This window comes from Coloeus monedula (assembly GCF_965178545.1).
Source record: "Coloeus monedula genome assembly, chromosome: 16".
Classification (NCBI taxonomy): Eukaryota; Metazoa; Chordata; class Aves; order Passeriformes; family Corvidae; genus Coloeus; species Coloeus monedula.
The window spans coordinates 4,806,185-4,828,086 of record NC_138796.1 but is presented as its reverse complement, the minus strand read 5'-3'; the positions used below and the strand labels follow the sequence as shown (position 1 = coordinate 4,828,086).

The 21,902-nt window shown below is 43.4% G+C and overlaps 1 protein-coding gene across 1 annotated transcript in view; it reads left to right on the top strand.

The window, feature by feature from the left end:
• Positions 1 to 21,902, top strand: part of MAD1L1 (mitotic arrest deficient 1 like 1) — a 348,417-nt gene that overhangs the window by 154,661 nt on the left and 171,854 nt on the right. The window contains exon 13 of the mRNA XM_082292272.1: positions 13,191 to 13,247. Within this exon, the coding sequence (XP_082148398.1) occupies positions 13,191 to 13,247 (57 nt within the window). The remainder of the gene's footprint in view (positions 1 to 13,190; positions 13,248 to 21,902) is intronic.

Sequence of the window (21,902 nt, the reverse complement as noted above, 5' to 3'; positions counted from 1 at the left end):
GGAAGGGAAACCAGAAGGTTTTCTGCTCCTTGGATTCTGTGAGAGCCTCCTTCAGGCTTGAAAGAAGGAGCACAAGATTAAGAGGAGTAATTAAAAAGGATGCCAGAAAGCTGGAGACTGGGGATGTTGTGGGCAGTCAGACTAGCTGTGGGAGAGAGGAGGAGAGTGAGCAGACAGTTGGAACAAGAGCTGTGAAATAAGCTCCAGCTATTTTTAGAAGCAATTATTCAATATTTAAAAAGTAGTTTATTAGAAATTTCCCTGCAAATGCTTTCCAGAAACTGGATCCTGTCTGGGTGTGACTCAGATTCCTCCAGCTCTGCTGCTCATTGACAGGAGTATTTTCACTTTTGTTATGATGTGGATGGCTGCTTAACTTTGTTTTGAGTCCACTCCTGGTTTGGATGGCTCTTGACACAAAAGGGCTGCAGAAACACTTCCAGTGCTTTTCTTTAATGGCTGCACTTTATATGTTGAATCTGATATGTAAGAAAGACTAGAGATTTCTAGTTAGTTAGTTTCTAGTTAGTTGGTTTCTAGTAACTAATTTTAGTTACTAGAAAAGTCCAAGGTGGCCCACAGAAGCTTGACTTTGCAGTTATTGATAACATAAAAGCCTTCTCCAAGTTGTGGCTGTGAGGGGACCTTCAGGGCATCCCCAGCTCCAAGTCTGTGTGCCTGTTCCCATCCCTGATCATGCACTCCTCCGGAAAACCAGAGGCAGAAAGGTATTTGTACATTCCCTGCATTGGTATGTCTTTGTCTCCTTATCCCTCCTTCCCACACCCTTTCTCGGTTTCTTTATATTTTTACCATATTTCTTCTACCTTGTCAGCCACCTCCTTCCCAACAGACCATTAAGCAATAACAAGAGAAAACAAAAAAACCCCCTTGCTGTTCCCTTCAAGTGCTTGCCTTGCATTTGCTGCCTATTTATAGCTGATTCATTTAAACCACAGTGGCAGTCAATCAGAAATGTGGTGAATCCTTCTTTCAAGAGCATGCCAAGAAAGGATCTTTTTAGTTTGCTTGCTTTTTTTACGATTTTTGCTGGAGCCTCTACAGTGTGCCTAAATTCCATTGGGATTTATTTATTTTGAATAAATTCTCAAATAAAAGTAGAAGAGTTTTGTTCCTCTTGTAAGAAGTTACAGGAGCATGACCATGGTGTGCAGGGATGTTTGATTTTCTTTGAGGGTGTTTTACACTTTTTTTTTTTTTCCTTCCAGTTGGAATCTTGGAGGATTTTTTTATTTTTTCAGTGTGAGGAATGTCTTTGGATAGAGAGGTTGTTAACCTCTGGGTTTTTCTCCCTCCAGTCTTTTTCCCTTAAACTTCAGGCAAATTCTGCCTCTAATCTGTTTGTAGTGCAAACCTGATGGGGTAAAATATAGTAATTGTAAGTTATGACTGCCCATGTGACCTTGCAAAGGACACATGGTCTTTAAACTTCAGTTTCTCCTTTTATTGAGCAGCTTGGTGCTAATCTGCTTCAGCCCTTCGTGGAGTTTATCCTGGCATATCCCAAACAACGAGGCAGGAGCTGTGGGTGAGACACTTGTGCACCACAGGTGAGAGGTTGCACAAGGCCTACATTAATAAACCCAGCTGGACTTCTGCTGGCTCCCTGGGACATTCTGAGGTGTGGAGCTCTGCCAGGGTTTCTGAAGTGTCTGCAGGAAGGCTGGGAGCCACTGATACATGCAATACCTGGAAATGGGAGTGCTTCACTTCTCCTTCATGGGGGAGAGCTCTTTGGTGTGGGGAGGTCTGTGCTGGGAAAAGATGCTTGGCAATTTAACTTTTAATATTGGAAATTGCTTGGAAAGACCAAGGTTGTTTTTGCTTTCCCAGACCAGGTTTAGAGAGCAAATACTGCTTGAAACTGGTCTCTGTATTTGCCAGAGCCTCTGTAAAATGGCTTCAGCAGCAGGAGCTGTTCTAGTTTGGGGTTTCCCCCTTTTTTTTTGTTCTCCCCTTACTGCCCTTTGATTTTATGCCATGATACCCTGGCAGGACAAGCAGGATGAGGCAACATTATCTGGAGGGCTGATTCAGAAAACTGGTATAAATCTCTAAGAGAAATTCCTGCTTGGCCTCAAGCATGAATATACCTTCTGTGTCAGAGTCTCTGCTCACCTTGCCTTGCTCACAGTGCTGTGCAGACGGTACAGGAAAATGAAGGTACAGACTGAAGGAGGACAATTATCCTGTTTGTTTTTCCATCTCACCACCCACAATAGGATTTGATTTTATGCTCTGGACCCTCCTAGGTCAGTTGTGTTTAGAGCAGCCAGCACAGATCAGCTGTGCTAAGCACACTGACATTTGGAAATCCCTGTCTGGAAGGGGAATTGAGCAATGAGCTTCTGCTAATTATAATAGCTATGTTTAAAATGGGATGTTTGCTTTATTCAGCAAAATCCAACTAGGCACCCAGACTAGAGGCTGGAAATGCTCTGGCAGCAGAGGAGACAGGTCCTCAGCACACGTTCCCAGGGCGGAAGCGAGGGCAAGGCAAGCATTGCTTTGGCAGAGCAAAGCTTGCCCAATCCTGTCCTGGGGGTGGATGTTGTTACCTAGCAACTTCCAACAGCCTTTGAAGTTTGTTGGAGACCCTCTGAGGCTTAGGCACTCTACCCACTGTTCTGCTGGATGCCAAAACCACACTGGCTGTAATTTCCCAAGCTAAGGATGGCTGAAACTCCTCCTTGACCTTTGTTTGAGCTGGGGCAACCTATGCAGTAGTGCTGAGAACCAGAACAGAAACCAAACTTGATTCAAGCTAGCAAAGAAAGTTTGATTTAAATACAGATCATCACTTCCCAATGTTGTTTTCTGGCTGGCTCACAACAGTTGCCCAAGGAAGTGTGCCCACATGCCTGAGGGCTCCTGTCGGGAGTGTTTATAGGGATAAGAGTGAGATATCTAGGGACAGAGCTCACAGCACCATTAAAGACACTTTTCTGAACTATCACCAGCTGCCAGCAGCCTTGGGCAGCTTAAAGGAAGGCACTGGCCCACTCAGGGGTGTAAGGTCAGTGGGAGTTGTTCAGTAGCCTTGTTTTAGCAGCTAAAAGAGTATCAGAAATGACTGTGATATTAGGGGAGTTGAATAAGAAAACTATAGCTGTGCTGCTGTTTAACTTCTGGTATTCTTTGTTTCATCCAGCTACAGATCATCTTTTTGGGGTCTAATCAATACCCCAAACCCTCTTCCTCACTGTTTCACTTGGGGCAGAGGCTTTCCATCCACACTGCTTTTGTCTGAATTTTTATTCATATTCTAACTCCACTGTAAGGCTTTTTTAAACTCTTCTAAGTCCTAGTGTTCCTCTCCAAAGACACTGGCCATCCAATCCTGTCTTCAGAAGCACTGACACCCTAAGGCTATGGGCTGTACAGCCCTCTCCTTTCTCAGCAAACAGGAATATTTTCCAGGTATTCAACTGTCAGCTCAGTGGAAAGAAAATGTTGCTTTATGGTTGCAAGACTGACAATAACTCTTTATCCCTTTAAATTAAAAGTGACACACTCACATAAATCATTATAACAGTGCTGTGTGCAAACACGGTGCCTGGGTCCAGAGGAGTTATGAGATGACAGAGAATTGGGGTGAATACCCTTATTCTTGACTTTGAGAAGTGCAGTGACAATGAATCACTCTTGGTGATGAGATGCAGCAGTGCTGACTCATGGGGCTGAAATTAGAAGGGTTTTTTTAGGTAGAGATGTAATTCCACCATTTTTTTTTATGATGAATGGATAAGAGTGAACATTTTTGATGGCTAATTTACAGATTTCATGAACTAAATGCTGTTTCTTTCCCTCTAGCTATCAAACCTAGTCGGAGGCAACTGCTGGGGAGAACTTAGATCCAGGGAGGTTGTACTGGCAAAAAGGCACAGGAAGGAGTGAACAGTTTGGTAGATGCTGGGTGCCACATTGCCACCACTTCTAGTTTTTGAGATTTCCTTTTTCTGGGTTTGGTGAGTACTAATGTTTGCTTTCATCAAGAGAAAGCTTTGGAGCCTGAAGTCATTCTGCTGATAACTAAAGGATGCGGGGGGGGGGAACTAGTAAATAAATGAGCTGGGCTTAAAATTTTGTCAGAAAATTAAGCAAATACACAAGTATTTGTTCTCTCCTCCTTCAACCAGCTTCATTATTACATATAATGGCAAGGGATTCCGTTCCCATTAGATGCTGTGTCTTCTGTTTGTCTCTAGCTCTGCTTCCCAGCTCCAGCAGAGTTAATACAACCTGAGGAAAACCTTGTGCTCACCAGATCCCAGAATTGCTTACAGTACCTGTTTTCAGATCTCCTAAATAGTGAGGGATTACCAGGTTCCCTAATTTGCTACATCTGATTCAGGATTGGGTGCTGGTATCCCTTCATTTCACCTTTAGACATTTGACCACAGCACAGTGAAATTAATTCTCCTTAATGTCCTCCAGATACTGTGTATTTCTTTATCTATTTGCTATTTCCCTGTGGAGTGGGCTGGTACTCTCCTAATGTTTTTCACTTGCACTAATATATTAATAATCTTTTTTACTCCTGGCAAGAGGTTAGTGGCTGACCCTCAATACACAGATTTTATGCCAGGTTATCATTCTGCTGTTGAGTTAAAACTCTTGCTGGGGAGCAGCAAAAGAGAAAGGACTTCCTGCTCCATCTTCACCCTCACTGGCTTCTCTGAGGCCACAAAGAGAATTTTAGTGGCAGAGACTTCTCTGATGGGTGTTCCAGTGATGGGGAAGGGTTCCTTTGGAGAGTCCATCAGCACCCTGCAGTCACTTGTGTGTATCCTGGAGATGCTGTACTGGCTGACTGCGTCATGCTGGAAGCAATTGGCTTGGCAGAGTTTCATCAGTCAGGCTGCCCTTTGCTGTTGAGGAAGCAGCTGCAAACTCACATTTTTTGTTTGGCACTGTATCCTCTCCCCAGGGGACTGCAGCACCATTTGATTAGGATGGAGGGAAGGAGACCTATTACACAAGTTTATTGTTCCCAGCAGAGCTGTGCTAATCTTTTGGTCTCTGTGGTCCTTCTTAGCAAGGTGCTGAATAAAAACATCAAGGGAAATGGGGAGAGAGGAGTCTCTGGGGTGTTGCCCCTCACCCTCACCTCAATCTCAGCTGTAGCTCAGAGACTGAAACAACTTGTTTTGAGATGTTTTTGCAAAACTAAGCTGGTTTTGTTACCTGAGCCCACTATTTTCTTGCCTCCCTGCCTCATTTTTAAATGTTTCAGCCTGGCATGGGGCTGTCCAACCTCCAGGTACTCATCCTTTCCTGAATCCAATGCTCTGCATTTTTCCATCTCCCAGTTTGCTTCCCTTCCTTTCCTGGCAGCATCTGCCTGGGAGAACAGTGATGATGGAATAGATTTAGAGAAGTTCAGGGTCTTTCTCCAAGTTTTTCATTTTATTGCAGCTGTGAAGGTCACCTTTGCTTTGAGGATCAGGGAGACAGGGTTGCTGCCACCTCTGAATGTGTTGGTGCTGGACTTTAAGGTGCTTAATCCTTTTAGTGCCCGAGTGCTGTGGCCCATCAGGTGTGGTTTGTGTCAACAGTGGCACCTTGTGCTCAGAGATTATCCTTGTTCAGAGGTTTTGGAAGGGTTTTACAGAGTCAGTATTATCTTTAGGTTAGACAGGGAGAGAAAAGAAAGGAGTTCCAGAGTTTAGTGCTTCGCCCCAGGTCTCTCAGCAGTTGTTAGGCAGAGTGGGAACAAAAGCCAGGTTTTTGCTGCAGGACTGTGCAGATTACTTTAAGCTAGGTCAAGTGGTTTGCAGGAATAAGGATGTGGACAATTTCTGCTTGGAATCCTGTCTTCCTCATCTCATATCAGTTGTTCCACAGTCACTTTGTTAACACCCTTTTCTCATAGTCTAACCAGGGAGAGCTTGGGGTTATTTCATTATAATAAGCTTACTGTCGAGAATTCTTGACATTAGCAAGTGACTGCATCTCTTAAAGAGAAGGAGAGAGATTGGTCTGTCCTTGAGACTTAAGAGCAAGAGAAAGGTGTGGTTATTATCCCTTTGTCCAGTAAATCTTGAAAGAGTGTTGACAGGAGCCCATATCTTTGCTAGGGGAAATACTTTCCCTGCATTTTCAGTAATTATAGCGACGACTTTGGCGATTTTTTTCAATTTGCAGGATCTTTTTTTTTTTGTTTAGCACCCAAGAGCTTTGCTTTATTCCTCCCTGATTTTGGTAACCAGCTGCTTTTTGTCTCTCACTGGGGGGCGGCATTTCCCTGCACAAATCCAGTACAAAACTGGTTTTCAGAGAAGGAGCAGCTCTTGTTTTTTTCATGGAAAGCACTCTCACTGCTCTGGACAAAGCAGTGGCCTTCAGTCCCTGGGTGTTGTGGTTTGCTGTGATGCCCAGGAGCACGAGTCCCTGGAGATGTGGGACATCTGGCTTACAGGCATTCTCGTTTCCCGTGTTTCCTGTCCTTGTTTGGGGTGAAATTAGGGACTAAATTACATGGAGAACTACATAAACTGTGGCCTGAGACACATGCTTTTCATTGAGCTGCAAGCCTATGCTCATAAACTATGTCAGTAAGTAATGGTCTCTGCTTTGCTTGTTGCAGCTTTTCTGCAAGTCAGAGCGAGTGTGGTTTCACTGAATTTAAATTTCTGAAACACGTTCAAATGTTGTTGAGGAATTTTCCTCTTCACTTTTGCATCAGGCTGAGCCCCCTGCCACCTCCAATCCAACTCCTGTGAGATAACATGGTGTTCTGGATGCTTTTGAGACAGCAGCAGAGTTTATTTGTAGCTGTTCTTTCCCACTTTATAGAGGATGTGCATTTGATTTTATAACCAGGAGAACTTTCTTGAGAGCAGCAAAAAGGAGCCTGAAAAGCGGCAAGGAAATTATTTAGCAATGGCTGGTACTAAAATGTCTTGCTGATTGTGATCTCAACTGATGCAATTTTGTGAAAGATTGGCAATTTCAACTACAAAGCATCAAAATATGTTAAATTAGAAATGACCAGTTAGTTCAGAGTAATTCTGTAGTGCAGTTCAGAGGTGCAGAAACAATCCTGTACAGCTGCCCCTGAGCAATAATGGTGTGCAATGGGTTGAAGGCCACAAGTGTTGGCTAGCATGGGATAAATGGATATCTAACTTTAAAGTGAACAAGGAAATGCATGCATGAACTGTTGAAAGCTGAATCCCACGGGTGAGATTTCAGATTGAACACTAATGAAAATTTAATTTCAGTTCTCACACTATTTTAATATGCAGGATGACAATATGCAAATAAAGTGAAGTCTGACTGCAAGTGGCTGATGAGTTACTTCTGCTCAGTCTCTGCCACCCCCAGAAGTAATCTGTCTGTGGCTTTTGTGAAATCAAAGTTTTCCTTCTGTTTTCTCCACAAGCCAGAGCCTCATTCTTTGCATGAGAGGTAATTAGTGACTGCAAAGTTCTCTTCAGATTGTTCTCATCCTATTCCTGTGTTGCTCCATGGAACTCATCAGAGTGGTGCTTATGTTTCTACACTGGATTGAATTCTAATTGTTGCAGTCAGTGCTTTCCTTATCAGAACTGTCCTGGGAGTGCTGCCATGTTTTCAAGTTTCCTTCTGTATTTTAGCTGCAGCTTCAATGCACTTTATTTGCCTTGTGTTTCCTGAATCAGATAGAAAAAGGTGATATTGTCCTTTTTTTTTTTTTTTTTTTTTCCCCCCCCCTCCCTTCTTCCCCAGCTTATGGCACCAGACAAGCTGTGCTGGCTTGGACCCTGTAGAGATCACATCACACTTTAGCCACACACTAAGGCCATCCAGCTTGAGCCAAGAGTCTCCATCTTCTGTCTTCTTTTGTGAGCGATCAGGGAAATAAATAACTGTAAAATTATCCAAGGAATGGGGGGCAGCCAGCACAAGGAAACTGAAGTGATTTGGCATGTTAGAACATACAAGATTCCCTATTTCTGTGATCAGTAGCTGATATATCCTTGTAAATTTAAATTGTGTGTTAACTCTCAAAGAGGAGAAGCAAGAATTTAACTTAGAAGTTAATTACTTTGGAATAGCTATTAATTAACGTTATACCTGAATTAGCCAATTATCACACTTGACTTGGATTTGCATACAACTGTTGCATATAAAATACTTCTAAGGGTATCTTGGGCTTCAGTGAGCTGTAAAAATGCCATTTTTTGCAGCTGTGTTCCAGCTCTGCCAGGCAAAACCTCTTTGTCCTGTCCTTTCCTCCCCTGCAGGGGTGCTGCCCTCCCAACAAGTGGCCTTCCTTCTGGGGACTCTCACTGGGGATTAATAGCTGTGAAAGCACAACCTCAGAATAGGCAGCTGTGTATGCTCTCAGGTATTTCACCCTGATGAGAAAGAATAAAAATGGCACTTCTTAATTTGAGGTAGTGAATGTGCTGCTTGTTTCTCTCCCTTGTAGAGTACCGACATTGTATTAACGTGACTGTTACGATAACCATGTTTTTTGATGAAAGCATAAGACTAAAATGATGTTTCCAAACGAAGGTTGTTTTGATTTATTCCCTGTATACAGCACGCCTAATTTTGCTTCCCAAACTCTTTGAAGCAAGCTTTTATTTTATGGTGCTGGCTGTTGCCACTGCTGTGCTGTACCTGTGAGCTATTTAATGTGCCACATCGAGGAGTAAATTAATGCAGGTCCACAAAGAGAGCGCTTCAATTTGCTAATTGCTCGTAGAGCAGAGGGTATTGTTGTGTAGAGAAAGACTGTTCATTAGAGACTGAGTAGTTAATTTTTCCCTACAAATGGGGCTCACATTTGAGCTGCTTGCCCATCGTTCAGGGCAGTCAGCTCACCATCAGCCCCCAGAGGGGAGTGGGGTGCTCTGGATGTAGTGGGTTTAACAGCTGCATTGTCACCACCAGGTTGCTTCAGTTTCATTCATTAAACCCTCTCTGACCAGCCTCCTCCAGTGCTGTCAGTGGAGGCTGACTTTTGGAAGGTCCAGAAGACAAATTATTGATGCAGGGAAGCAAGTTAAACAATTCAGAAATGTCTCCTTGGAGCTGAATCGGTTCCTCTCCTTGGAAACTGCTCCTGCTCCTCTTTCAGCCCGAGCTGCAGCTTCCCAGTGAGGCTGGAGCACAGGTTTTCCCCTTCCTGCTGCTCTTTTTTGAGGATCACAGTCCACTGACAGTAGATTAGACTGTGTTTTCATGTAAGATGAGTATTTTGAATTGACAAACCCTTTTTTTGAAAGCTGAAAGTAATTGAGTACTTGAGAGGATTTTTTCCCCCTGCTTTGCTACTCCGTTTTCCTTTACCTGGTTGTGTTGCCTTCGTTGGGTAAATTGCACTGTGTTTGTATATCTGATTCATAATATCTGTTTGCATATCAGGTTTCTTAGTGCTTGAGCTCAGTGGTCTGTGGGAATTTAACACGTGTCTTAAATAAAGAGAATTTCCTTGGAGCTTGAAGTTAACTTTTATGTGTAGCCTGAAAATTCAACACAGAAGTCTATCCTACTGAGAGATTCCTGAGAGATACCAAGGTGGATGTGATCAATCGAAAAGCCCCTAAAACGGAGCCGAGCTACAGAGAGAATCATGGAAGGGTTTGGGTTGGAATGGACCTTAAAAATCATCTTTCTGTGGACAAGGACACCTTCTTAGACCAGGCTGCTCAGAGAGCCATCCAACCTGGCCTTGGACACTTCCAGGGATCCAGGGGCAGCCACAGCTTCCCTGGGCACCCTGTGCCAGGGCCTCAGCACCCTCACAGGGAAGATTGGTTTTTTTAATGTCTAGTCTAAGCCTACTCTTCTCCTGCTTGAAGCCATTCCCCCTTGTCCTGTCACTACCTACGTGGCTCTTCCCAGAGCAGAACTCTGAGATGGGACTGGCAAACTGCTCCAGCATCTGCTGGACCCCTGTGCCTTCCTACCACTCCTGAATGTCCCAGGTCCATCCCTCATGTTTTCCTTGTCTGGATGTGGCCAAAGATGGCTCAACCCAGAAACCCGACAGCTCATTCCTGAGAAGATACATTCCAAGAAACAACACAACACTGTTTTTTCCAAGTCTTTTCTGGCAAATGCCTGGGGAATGGGAGCAGGGGCTGAGCAGGCTGCCAGGCACCAGTCCATGGCCCTCTGCAGCTCCTTCCTTCCAGGCTGTGGGGGCTGGCAGCTCCTCCCCAGCACTCTGATTAAGCAAGATGTGGGGATAAGTTCAGAGCCTAATTTCTCCTCCATAATTAAAAATGTGTGCATCTGTCATGCTGCTGGTGATTAGTTTGTATTTTCTTGTGGCCTAGAAGGAATATGGCAGTGAATCACTTTGCAAGCAGCTGTCCTCTAACAGCTGAGGGAGGTTCAATATTTGATTTAAGCTAATAAAAAGTCTGGGATAGGGCTGATGTTTACAAACTGGACGTGATAAAGCATCCAGATCAGCTAGATCACAGCCTGCCAAGTGCAGACACTGGGGACCCTGCTGAAAGTCTGGGCTTTGTCTTGTGCTTCCCCACCTGTGTGAGTAGGTGGGCACAGACAGGGCATGGGAGGGTCCCCACTGCGGGCTGCGAGTGCATCCCACAGCACCAGCAGCGCTGGGGAAGCCTCCTTGTTTCCAGCTTTGTCACTCTAACAGCTCTCAGTGCATTAAGTATGTCCCTTTTGCTCTTCTGTGAGAGTTGTAGTCAAACCATATGTATAAAAATCTTTTAATCTTCATAAATCATTTCTTCCAGCAGTGTAGTAAGTTTAGTAGCTGCTCTCTGAATTCCCAGTCGTTACTGACTCTTTCCCTTTGAGATGAGCTGCTTAGAAATAAATGCAATGAAGAAAACCTACTTTGTGATTTAGTTTTTATCTGATTGCTTCTCCAAATCATATTGATCTGCTATTGTTATGCTGCTGGCTTGGACTTGCTGTCCAGGTTTCTCTCTGTGTCTCTGTTGGCACAGCACCTTGAAATGGTTATTTTCCCCAAGCCATATTATATATAAGATAAATTATGGCATATTTCCTGCTTGTATTTTCAATTTCTCCCATCCCTTTGTATTATTTCTCTCTTGCCTAAAAGGTTTTTCCAGCTTTCTCCCGAAGTAAAATGTGTTGGAGTCTTTGCTATCCTTTTCTTCTGACGGTTATGGAGGTATTATACTTTAAAATGCTCTTCTACCCATCTAGTTAAACAGGCTCCTAGGGTACTGTTGCCTTGGTGTTATAAATAAAAATATTTACACTGTGAGGGTGACCAAAGCCTGGCAGACTGTGGTGGGCTGATCCAGGCTGGGTGCTAGATGCCCACCAAAACCACAGGGGATTGAGCCTTGAGGGGATTCGCACTCTTCCAATGTGGATTATTCTGTGATTCCAAAGGAGTCTGTGTGAACAGAGACTTGACCCTCAAATTCAGCTACTGTAAGAAAATACATGATTTTTAATGTAATTTTTAATTAAGTAATTCTTACATCTGGTTTAGAATAGGCTAGTGGTTTCCATCTAAAAGTCATCTTCATATGGATAAGGCTAATAAATATGCAGAACAGTTGGGGTAGTTTGTAATCAAAAATATTCAGTCAGTCTTGGGGAGTTTTACAAAGTTTATGCCAGCACCTCTCCTAAATGACCTCTCTGAGGCCCTGCTGTCTAATTCTTCCCCAGCCTGCTGCTGTCATTGTGCCTGCTTCGGTAGCAGTGGGGAAAAGTCTTTCCCAGGTGTCTGCAAATTTACAGTTCCCTGAGGTTTCCACATCAAACTTGGTGATCATTTCATTTTTTCTCTTTGCTTGCTTGTCCAGGCACTCGAGTTTTGGTTGGGGCTGGCATCTCCTGTGGTGTTTAATGAGGGTGTTTCGTTCTCCTGTGCCAGGTCCCAGGCTTGTATTAAAACCCTTTTCATCTTATTTCAGTGTCTGTTCCTCAAATAATGTCACATCATCCCAGGCCCTGCTCAGCAAGAAGCTGAAACTTTTTCAGTTTCTGCTGAGCTCTGGGGCCAGGGAAATTTTGAACTGTTTGGTTGTTTGTTTGCATAATGGAACTTCTGCTGTGCTGAACACTTAGGCTGTATTTGTTTGTTTGCTTGCATTTCAGTTCAGCCTCCAAAGCTGAATGTTTTGCCTTTCATCATAATAAACTGCTTGCTGTTTGTCTCTGGTTTGGATGTGGCACTCAAAAGACCCATATTTCATGTGGTGAGAAGCTGAGGGACTCTGGAGGGTTTTAATGAATATTTGCTTGAAATTACGCGAATCGGTTTGTAGGAAAGTTGTTTTTATTTCTTTTATTTGTTTACATTGTTTTAATTATCTTCTTTGTCATTAGTGACTATTTTTTGGGCTTTCTGCTAAGCAGAGAAAGGCTGATGGCAGCCTAGCACAGTGTTGGAAAATCAAAGATGTGGGAAGTAATAGCACTCATGTTATGTGTGGCTTCTATTAACCATCTCCTAAATACCAATTTTGTTTAAAATCCTTTTCCATAAACAAAACTCGGTGAAAGATCCTCTTCTGAGTCAAGTACCTGTTTCCCCCCAAATTATGCTGGGATAACAGAAGATATTTCTACTCTGATTTGAGATTCTTTACATTTCAAATTTTCCTTTAAAAAAAGTAAAAATGCTGCATTGGGATATTTTCTCACAGAAATCCAGGAGGTTTATGTTACAGAGCAGATTTTCTTAGTATTTTGCCCCACAGCATTTTGGAAGGCTTCTAAACCCAGCCCTGGACCCCAGAACTTCAAGAGAACATTTTCTATGGTGTTAACTTGAAGCACGCACTCCTTTCCAGAGCTATGGAGCTAAACCTCCTCTTCTTCTAAGTTAAGCTTGGCAAAAGTGGGTGGCTTTTAGACCACTCTTTCTGCAGCTTCCAAAGAAATGGGGTGGAGGCACGGTTCTGTCTGGCCCGTGAGACTGAAATTTGGGCTGGCTCATGTAGTGGCATTCTCTGCAATAAACCTGTTTTTTAATTGTGCGTGTTGAGTTCAGGCTCTTTGGGACAGGATTGTCTCATGGCATGGGATGCTGGCAGGACAGAACAAGAACAAACACAATTCCTTCTTAGTGCCATGAAAATCATGGTGCCCTGGGTGAATTTTTGGGGGGAGAGGGGAGGAGGGGATGACAATCTTATTAAACTTCTAAAATGACATCCTAGAATTAATTTCCTTTTTTTTTTTCCCCCTGTGTCTTGAAGGCTCAGCTGTCTCAGGCTCTGGAAGAAGTGGGAAACCACAAGCAAAGAGCAGAGATGGTAAGTGTTCAATTTCTGCCTTTTTTTTTTTTTCCCTAGTTGTTTTATAGAGCAGTAATATGCAAAGTTCATTTGAACAGTGGATCAGTTCCAAATATTCAGAAATGAACAGCAAATAAACATTGTAAAAGTTTGTGTTGCTGCTGCCACTCTTGGCACTCCCTGTCTCCATGCTCACCTGGAAAAAGTGTTGGATGAGATCTAGTGGTCTGTCTTCCTTTTTTTTTTGGCAATTCCTTTTCTCCTTAGCAATTCTAGATCAGAAGCAAGCATTTTATTTCATGCTGAATTAACTCCTTTCTTTGGGGGCCTTTGATTCAGTCTCAAGTGTTCAAAGGACAGGCAGATGAGATACAAGGGAATTACCACAAACTATTTTTTTATAATGTCTGTTAATTTTCTGCTGGGTTCGTCTGTTTTATTGGCACTTCCCTCAAGGACCAAAAATAATAAAGGACACAAACCCAGGTAGTTGGGAGGTTTATGTGCAGTTTCATGACTTGAATATGATTCTTTATACTCAGGAGTAAATGAGGTGTCAGTTTTAAGCCATCTCGTGAACTGATGTTCTTGCTAATGGATGAATTGTGGGATTCCTGCAACTTTTTCTAGTCACAAGGAAAACCTGAGCAGTATCCAAGATGCAGAGACTCATTCTGTAGATGTGATTAATTTTATTACTAATATAAAAATAGACCTGCATCACTGGCTAGTAAGTAGGTGCTAAACAGACATCTGTTCTAAAATCTGAATCATAAACTACAGTGCCAACATGGGGCTTTTTAGACTTGTGCTGACCTCTAGTAGGGCACTGAAGGGCAGGATGAGGTGCCCCTGCTGTGCTGTTAATGGGTTGCCCTACGTCTGTTAGGATCTTTTTCTTAATTTGTGCCTCTTGCTGTTTCAACATCAGATTTTCCATCATGAGAGCGTTAATTGATTCTGGTTCTGGGGTGGTCTCACGTTGTGGGCAAACATTTTCGTATGCCCAGCTGCTTTCTGTGGTAACACAGGCCACAACTGATACTTCCAAAGAAAACTGAATTAATCCTATTTGCCATCTGATCTCATTACGTGCTGCCTTGTACCAGTTTCAAGTTCTATACAATCGGTTTTGCGTTCTGCTCACTGGATGTATCAGAGGAAAAACTTGCTGTGATGTTTTAAAAGTTCTGATGTTCTGGGGTTTTTTTAACATTTTAAAGTTTTTCTTTTGGGCTCATTAAGCCTGGATTTTGAGTTGTTTGCCTTCAAAAATTTGTTGTATGAAGCAGGCTAGCAGAGGGCTGGAGAAACTGGAACTTCCAGTGTTAAAGCATTAGTTGGTGTTGTGCATCCTCCATCAGCAGAGGATAAAGCAGCAGTCAGTGCTCAGTGCCTATTCCCAAGGGTTTCTCAGTGGAAAACTCCTGGTCTTGTGATCTTCCAGTAACTCTTACATCAACCTCCCATGAACAGGCTGTTTTCTGTGGTGCTTTAGACCATGGATTGCAGATTGTGAGGTGTGGGCTTTATTCAGCAGCTTGAATTTGTTCAGTAAATACAGGAAACTTGATTCATACAGAGGAAAAAAGATTTTTTTTTTTTTTTCCCCTCTTGAGGGAAACCCTGATCATGTAACTCTTTCTTTTCACTGGTGTAGATGGTTCTTCTGCATCCTCAGTTGAAAGCTCCCTGGTAGGGAAAGCCCTTGTCACTTTGTGTCTGCTGCAGTGTTGGTGGTGGTAAGGGTCTGTCCCCTTTGGATGGGGCTGTTCCATAGCTGCCTGCCAAGGGCTCCTGTGGATGTGCCACCAGCCCCACTGTCCTCCCTGCCATCCAGCAAAATTATCTTTATGTAGTTTTTTTCCCCCCTCTCCAGATCAGTGTCCCACCTGGATGGCCTTATTTTCAGACTCCTTTAAATTTGACACTTCAGCAAAATTATTTGCCTGGTTTGGATTCTTGGCCTCTCGCCTTCCTTCTCATCCCTTTCACCCATGAGCCTCCAGTCCCAGTTTGATGTTGAGCTGGGAATGCTGGAGGGCTTGTCCTGCTCTGGGTGCTGACAGATGTGGATATTGCTTTTCATCAGTTCTTCTGCAAGCAGGCCATGGCTCTAAGTGAAATGGAGCAACAAACACCTGTCAGGTGCTCTCATGCAGTCTGGTGAATCTTTGGGCTGCTTCTGGGACAAACCTCTGTGCAGGTGACATCTCTGCTGCCACCCTGAAGAGCTCTGATGGCTCTGCCACCCTCCCTGGGGCACTGGAAATGAAGAGATGGGCTCTGGGGCCAGGGAAGTGGCTGATGGCACCTCACTGAGGAGTCCCGTGGGCTTCCTTCTATCAGAGGGGGCATCTGTGGTGACCTGGTAAATGATTCATTTTTATGTAGCAATATTTAAAAGTGCAGTACTTGTGGGATAAATCTGATGGGATCGTGGCCTCAGTACAACAGTAGCTGCACACTCAGGACCCTCTCCTGCAAGGACACAAGCTCAGGGAGTTGTGTCCCCAGGGAAAACAGCAGATGAAGGGTGGTGTGTGTGTGTGATAGGGAACCCTGTGCCAGGCCAGAGCAGAAGGGAAATGCTAGAGGATAATGGGATGCAAGTGGAATGGAGTGGCTGTTCTGGCTGCTCCAGTGCAGGGTTTCATTGCTTGTCAACTAAAAAGTGAGTGTGCTGCTGGAGGAACAACAAAAAAAGAAATTTAAATGTCTTCAGTTAATTGCAGTTGACAAGACAAAGGCAGTTTGACTTTCCAGTATTAATTAGCAAACCCATACTAATTAGCTTGTATAAGCACAATTCATGCCTCTTTCCCTAAATGCAATTAATATTGCAACTGAAGAACTCTCTGGGCTGTGCCTCTGTATCATTAACATACTTTGCCCTAATTAGACACGGCCAGTAGTGGCTGGAGAAATGAGTTTGTGATTACAACCATAAAAAAACCCTCTAATATTTTATATCCTTCAGGGAACTTGAACCTAGAATTTATTTTTTGATTTAAGAAAAATTACCCTTATCATTGTGCTGTGTAATTAACAATGAAACTTTGATTTTCCTCTCCCTCTAACCCTTCACTTATTTATTTTTCTTTATTCACAGGTTAAGCATGTTCATACTGTAAGGAACAGTGCCTGCCCATAAGACACATAAGAGTCACCCCTCTCGATAGGGCTCAGGTCGCTGAGCAGCCCCAGAGATCTGTGGGGTTTGTCTGTCTTTTATTTGCTGAATGGTTGTTGTTTGCAATTTTTTTGTATGAATGTGTGCTTTTTTGACAATTTTATCAGCACTGGAAGTTTTCTTTATTGAGGCTGGTGCTACAGTGTCTTTATTTCCAGGATGTGCCAGGAGGTTGCTCAGAGTTCACGCAGCTCCCTGATCTGTGGTCCTAGGATCTCATTTCTCATGATATGCTGGTTTAGTGCTCTACTGGCCTAAAGCTGAGAGCTTCACTCACACCAAAATATTATTTGTGGAAAATGCCTTCTTGTTTGCTATATTATTTTTCTTTCCTTCCCTGAGGGAGGGAAACAGAAGACGTGTTCGTTTTTGTAATTTTCGTTTGCCTTTTTCATATCCCTTTATAGACACGAGGAGATTGTTTGGCTCAAGCTTGCCATCCAAGCAACAGCTCTGATCTCTGATCTTATGCTTTCTTCCAGTCTGGTTCTGTAGCAGAGGGCATTCATGTCAAGATTTTTTGTTCTCCATCATTAATCCCTGAGGGAAGCTAGCTTGGTATTAAAAAAGCATCACCTGTATTTTCATTACCCTGAGGTTCTCTGGGTATCTTTTGGCTTTCATCTTCAAAAGACAGCTTGGCCCATGTGGGCTCTGAAATCTATAGACTGCTCTTTGGAAAAAATTAAATTTCACCCTCCAGCAGATTAAAAAGGATGGATATAAGAATCAGAAGAATTGCTTAGCAGCGTTGGAGGTAAAGAAGATTTGAAGTCCAAGAATGCCACCGTCACCAAATGAATGGCATAAACTGAGTGTCCTTATAGAGGCAATAAATCCACCTTAAAATTAATATAATGAATGCCCCTTGCCTTGAGGAAAAGTGTTGGTTAACCCTTTACAGAGAACAGGAGACCTTTATTTAAGAGCAGCAGGTCAGCAATAGTTAAAGAATCAATCATGTGTTCAGTCTGATGAAATCATAATGTTTAGGATTAACTTAAATGTCAGTGGCTGCCTACACTGATGGTTATCAGGAGTAGAAATGGAGACAGAAGGGAAGAGTGCATGAAGGGAATAAACTCAGAGAACACTGAGCTTGATGTAGTTGGGAACTAGCTGTTAACTGGAAGGCAACATGGAAAAGTTATTACCTGTATTTTTAATTTACAGGTAACACCAATGATAGTAGGAGAAAAGTGAACTTTAATATAGAAACACCTGCCCTGGATTACTGGCCAATAGAGCTCACTTAATTCTTGTTTAAGTGTTACTGAGCATAAAGCAAGAAATACAACAGACCAAGAACAAAAGTGGCGTTCATTACTGGAAATGTAAATTCTCTGTATTCTCTGTAATAGGAAGGCAATTAAATGTGGGATTAGAGGGTTGAACCACAGTAGTTGTAAATAAAAATGAAACTTTGCTGGAACATCTATAGAACCAACAGGTTGGGAGGGGCAGGAGAGAATTGACTGGTGCAGGAAGTCTCCATCTGTCAAAAGTGTATTACATAATTTCTGAATTGATTTATCAGGTGACAGCTAATTTCCTTCCCATGTGACAGATTTTATCCTAACACCTTATGTGAGGCCAGCAAAGCCAAGACAGATGAGCAGTGTGGCACTCAACTGAGCAGCAGGGTGAATAGTTCTAGTAAGGCAATCTTAGAGAAATATCCACTCCTCAAATCAGATTGAAAAGCATGAATCTGGTTATAAAGAGACAGCAAAAGAAGCTAATCCAGAATGAAATGATGCAGTAACAGAAGACTGGAAGAGGACTTTTAGATCATAAAGTCCAGTCCTTCAGTAACTGAGGCAAATGCAGCATATATCTCAGTTCATAAATTTGTCAAGCTTGTCTTGAAACTGCTTTGGTTGTTTGTACCATTACTGTCATGGAAAGAGTGCTCTGACAGGTGAAATCTTCCCAGTTCCAACTGAAAATATATGTGCAGCCAATATCCATTTTTTTACTTGTGCTAATATTCTCCTTAAACTACAGTGACTGTTCTTCCTCCCTCATATTTATACTGTGACATATTTATAGAGAACAATTGTTCTCTCCCAGCCTTTCATTTGTCTAGGTTAAACAAATCAAGCTCTTGCAGCCTTCTCTTAAAGCTCTTCAGTTTTCTCATGAATCTTGAAGGGATTTAAAGAAAGCTGCCTCTTTCTGTCCCTCCTTTGAAGATGAGTAATCAGAGTGGTCACATTATTCCAGGTGATGTTCCAGCAGTAGCTTTTGCAAAAGTGTCTTCCATAGGATCATGGAGTACAGGCAGGAACCTCTTCCACTTCTGTGGTGGAAGAGCTGAGCTGCATCCAGGTCATCACCAGTTCCCAGTGCCACAGGGTGCTGATGTTTATCCTGGGATCAGTTCATCTGCCCCACTCTGTCCTCCTCTCGAGTTTCTGGCTGAGGAAGGCTCGGTTTGTAGGAAGGGGTTTCAGCTGTTTTGGGACTTGCACTGTGACTTTTCAGATCTGTGCTGTTCCTTCAGTTTTCACGTAGCTTCCTCTTTCTGATCATTTTATGCTTCTCTGTGATAAAGCCTCTGTGCTATCAGTAATTGTGTTTGTGTGTTTATATTTTTAGACCCAAGGTCTTTAGTGAATTTTGTTTGGTTTGAATGTGTCTGACACATCTTTTTCTCTGTCAGGTAGTTCTAGTTTTACTTCAGCAGAGCCATTTGTTGCTTGTTTACTTCACAGTGTTTGTATTCTTCTTCACTTTATCATGCCATCCTGTAAATTCTGAATTATGAGTTGTTAGAAGAGGGGGATGATTGTGCAGGAGTCATTGATACCCTATTTTGAATCTTCCCCCTGTTTTAATTGTGGAACTTCAGTTCTGAAGGTGGAGTGAGGCCTAGAATAGAGGCATGGGAGTACACTTCTCCTTTCCCTTTCCCTGGCAGAGAGCTCTCAGTGCCTGTTGTAAATAACTACATTAAAACTGGTCCCTGCTATTCCCCACGGGGTAGGAATACAGTGAGCTCTGAGGTACACAGACAAGGTTATTTTTTTCTCCCTCTCTTAGCCCGAGGAGTGATGAACAGCCTCAGCTGGTGTGTTGCACCTGCTGCATGTTCCCTCTTAGAAAATTCATGTTCAACACACAACACTGTGGCACCATCGGAAGCATCTGTTGCACGTGACTGTGGGCAAAGCAGGGAGTGTGGAGGGAGCCTTGGGATCCTGGGGGATCAGTGCTGACAAGCTGCCTGCAGGCTGGAGAGGTGATCGGCACATTGCACCCCTGCGCCTTCCTATCTCAATGCTATTTTAATTAGGTGAGAAGGAGAGACTTAGTGAGTCAATTCTTGTGGTTTATCTCTGTTTTAAAAATCCAGCTGGGCACATGGGATCAAATAGCACATTCCCTTCAAATTAAAAAGAAATAAACGGTCTGTTTAAAAGTCCCATTACACAAATGAACCTGCTGTTGGATCCATTAACAGGGAAGTTTTATGGGACACGGCAGCACTGTTTGGTTTCAGCAGGACTGTTTTCATTTGCTCTTCCAAGGTGATGAGAGCTGACATGGGGTTAGGACTGTCAGGAGGAAGAAATGTGGCTTCCTGAAGTGGAGAGCTGCCTTCCTGCTGCTCTTCCCTGTGGGACAGGTGCTGCCAGGTTGGGGGTAAATGGTCTGACCCAGACCTGGAGAGCAATTCCAACTCAGATGGGACTCATGGACATTGCCCTAATTCCCAGCCCATCACTTGGGGTGGCCTCCATGCCACAGGTGTACTCCTAAAACCTGAGCTGTACTGACAGGCATAATTATAACAGGAACAAGGACTGGAGAGGGAGGAGTGGGGAGGGTTTTTTTCTCTTCAGTTGTTGAGCAGAGGAGAAAAGTGAATCATTTTCCTGTTTAGAGGATGCTGCAGCTGGAGTGGTGCTTGTCAGTGTCACTGTTGTCGCTAAAATCTGAGTTACACTGAGTTACTTGGTTAAATGAGAGCAGGACAGGGATATTATCAGAGGCTTTATTATAGGAAGCACAGCCTGGAGACACAAAAGGCCCATTTAATAGTTGTGCAAAATTGTGCTCTTCCAGAACCTGTAAGAAGTTTATGGGCTACCTCAGACTCACTTGGTTCGATTTAGCTGAGCTAAAATTTCCTGGAGAATGCAGAGGCTCTACATTATGTTCAGCACTTTAAGAAAACCAGGTGAGAGGCCCAGGGTACCTCTAGGATTCTGTCATTTCTGCTCCTTTATTCTGCCTTCCTGAAAGGCAGCTTGGAGAAGCTGTAGAAGGAACATGAAGTTCCAGTGCATGACCAGAGAGGGAAAGGAAGACTTGGGGCTGTTGAACAGTCGTGTTAGGATGGGACAAAGTAATACCTAATTTACATCTTCCTTGTGACAAGGATGGAGACCAGTTTCCTCCTGCTTTCACAGTCCTGGGAAGCTCTGCCTGCATCAGAAGAGGAGCAATCTGAGAGATCTGATACAAGAAATACAATTCCCTAAGCATAGCTTGTCCTGAACATGCAGGGGGCATGTGAAGCTCTCCAGCTATGGGATCTGGGGGAAGGCATGGAGGGCATGTTTCAGAGGATGTGCCTGCAGATCAAAGGTTGCTGGATACTTCTCTTCTTGCCTGGGGCTGGCTTTGTGTATACAAAAAGGGAGATAAAGGCTTAAAAAAAGTTTAAGTTTCAAGACTTAGTCTTTACACTGACAGCCTAATCAGCTTGCTACATCATTTGCTTTCAGTCTTTTCGTGTCTCAGTGTCCTTAGAAAAGCTTGTTCCCAGTGTTTCTTGCCTTTGGCTGATGGATGCTGGGGGTAGGTAGTAGCTGTGGCAGGCTGGGGTCTGTAAGGGCAGCAGAGTCCTCCAGCAGGAACTGTAAAACTCAATTTATCCACTGAGACAAGGAGATCATAGAGCAGGATTTGTCCTATGACCTCTTGGTAAATAATGAATGGCAGAGCCCTGCCTCTTTGGAATCACTTAATTGAGGCTGACAACTCTATGTTGTATTACAGGATCTGGCTTGTCAGGAGAATTTTAACTTATTTATGAATATTTCATTAACTTCTAAAGACTGGCTGTATAAAATGGAGCTCCTGCCAGGCCCTGTCCTGTTGATGCTGTGTTCAGTGCTAATGTCATCGCTGCACATCCAGTACACCTTTCCTCTGAGCTGGACCTCAGAGTTTATTGTTGGTGGCAGCAAGAACGTGTTCACCAAAGGTTAAAATGCCAGGTTTGTGCTTTGGCACCAGAGCTGAACATACGGTATTTGAGAGGGAATTGCTGTTTGCCTTTCACTCTGTGACTGCTGCTGGCAACTGAAGGGCCCTGCAGGCGTCATCCCAAGAGGTTGAAATGGGCAGAGCAGTCTTGGCAGGGCCCTGTGACCTTTGGGTTTTGGCACCAGGAGAGAGATTTCTCGCTTTTTATACATTAAAAGCCCACTGCTTTTTGTCACAGGCTAATCTCAGGATGGGTCATT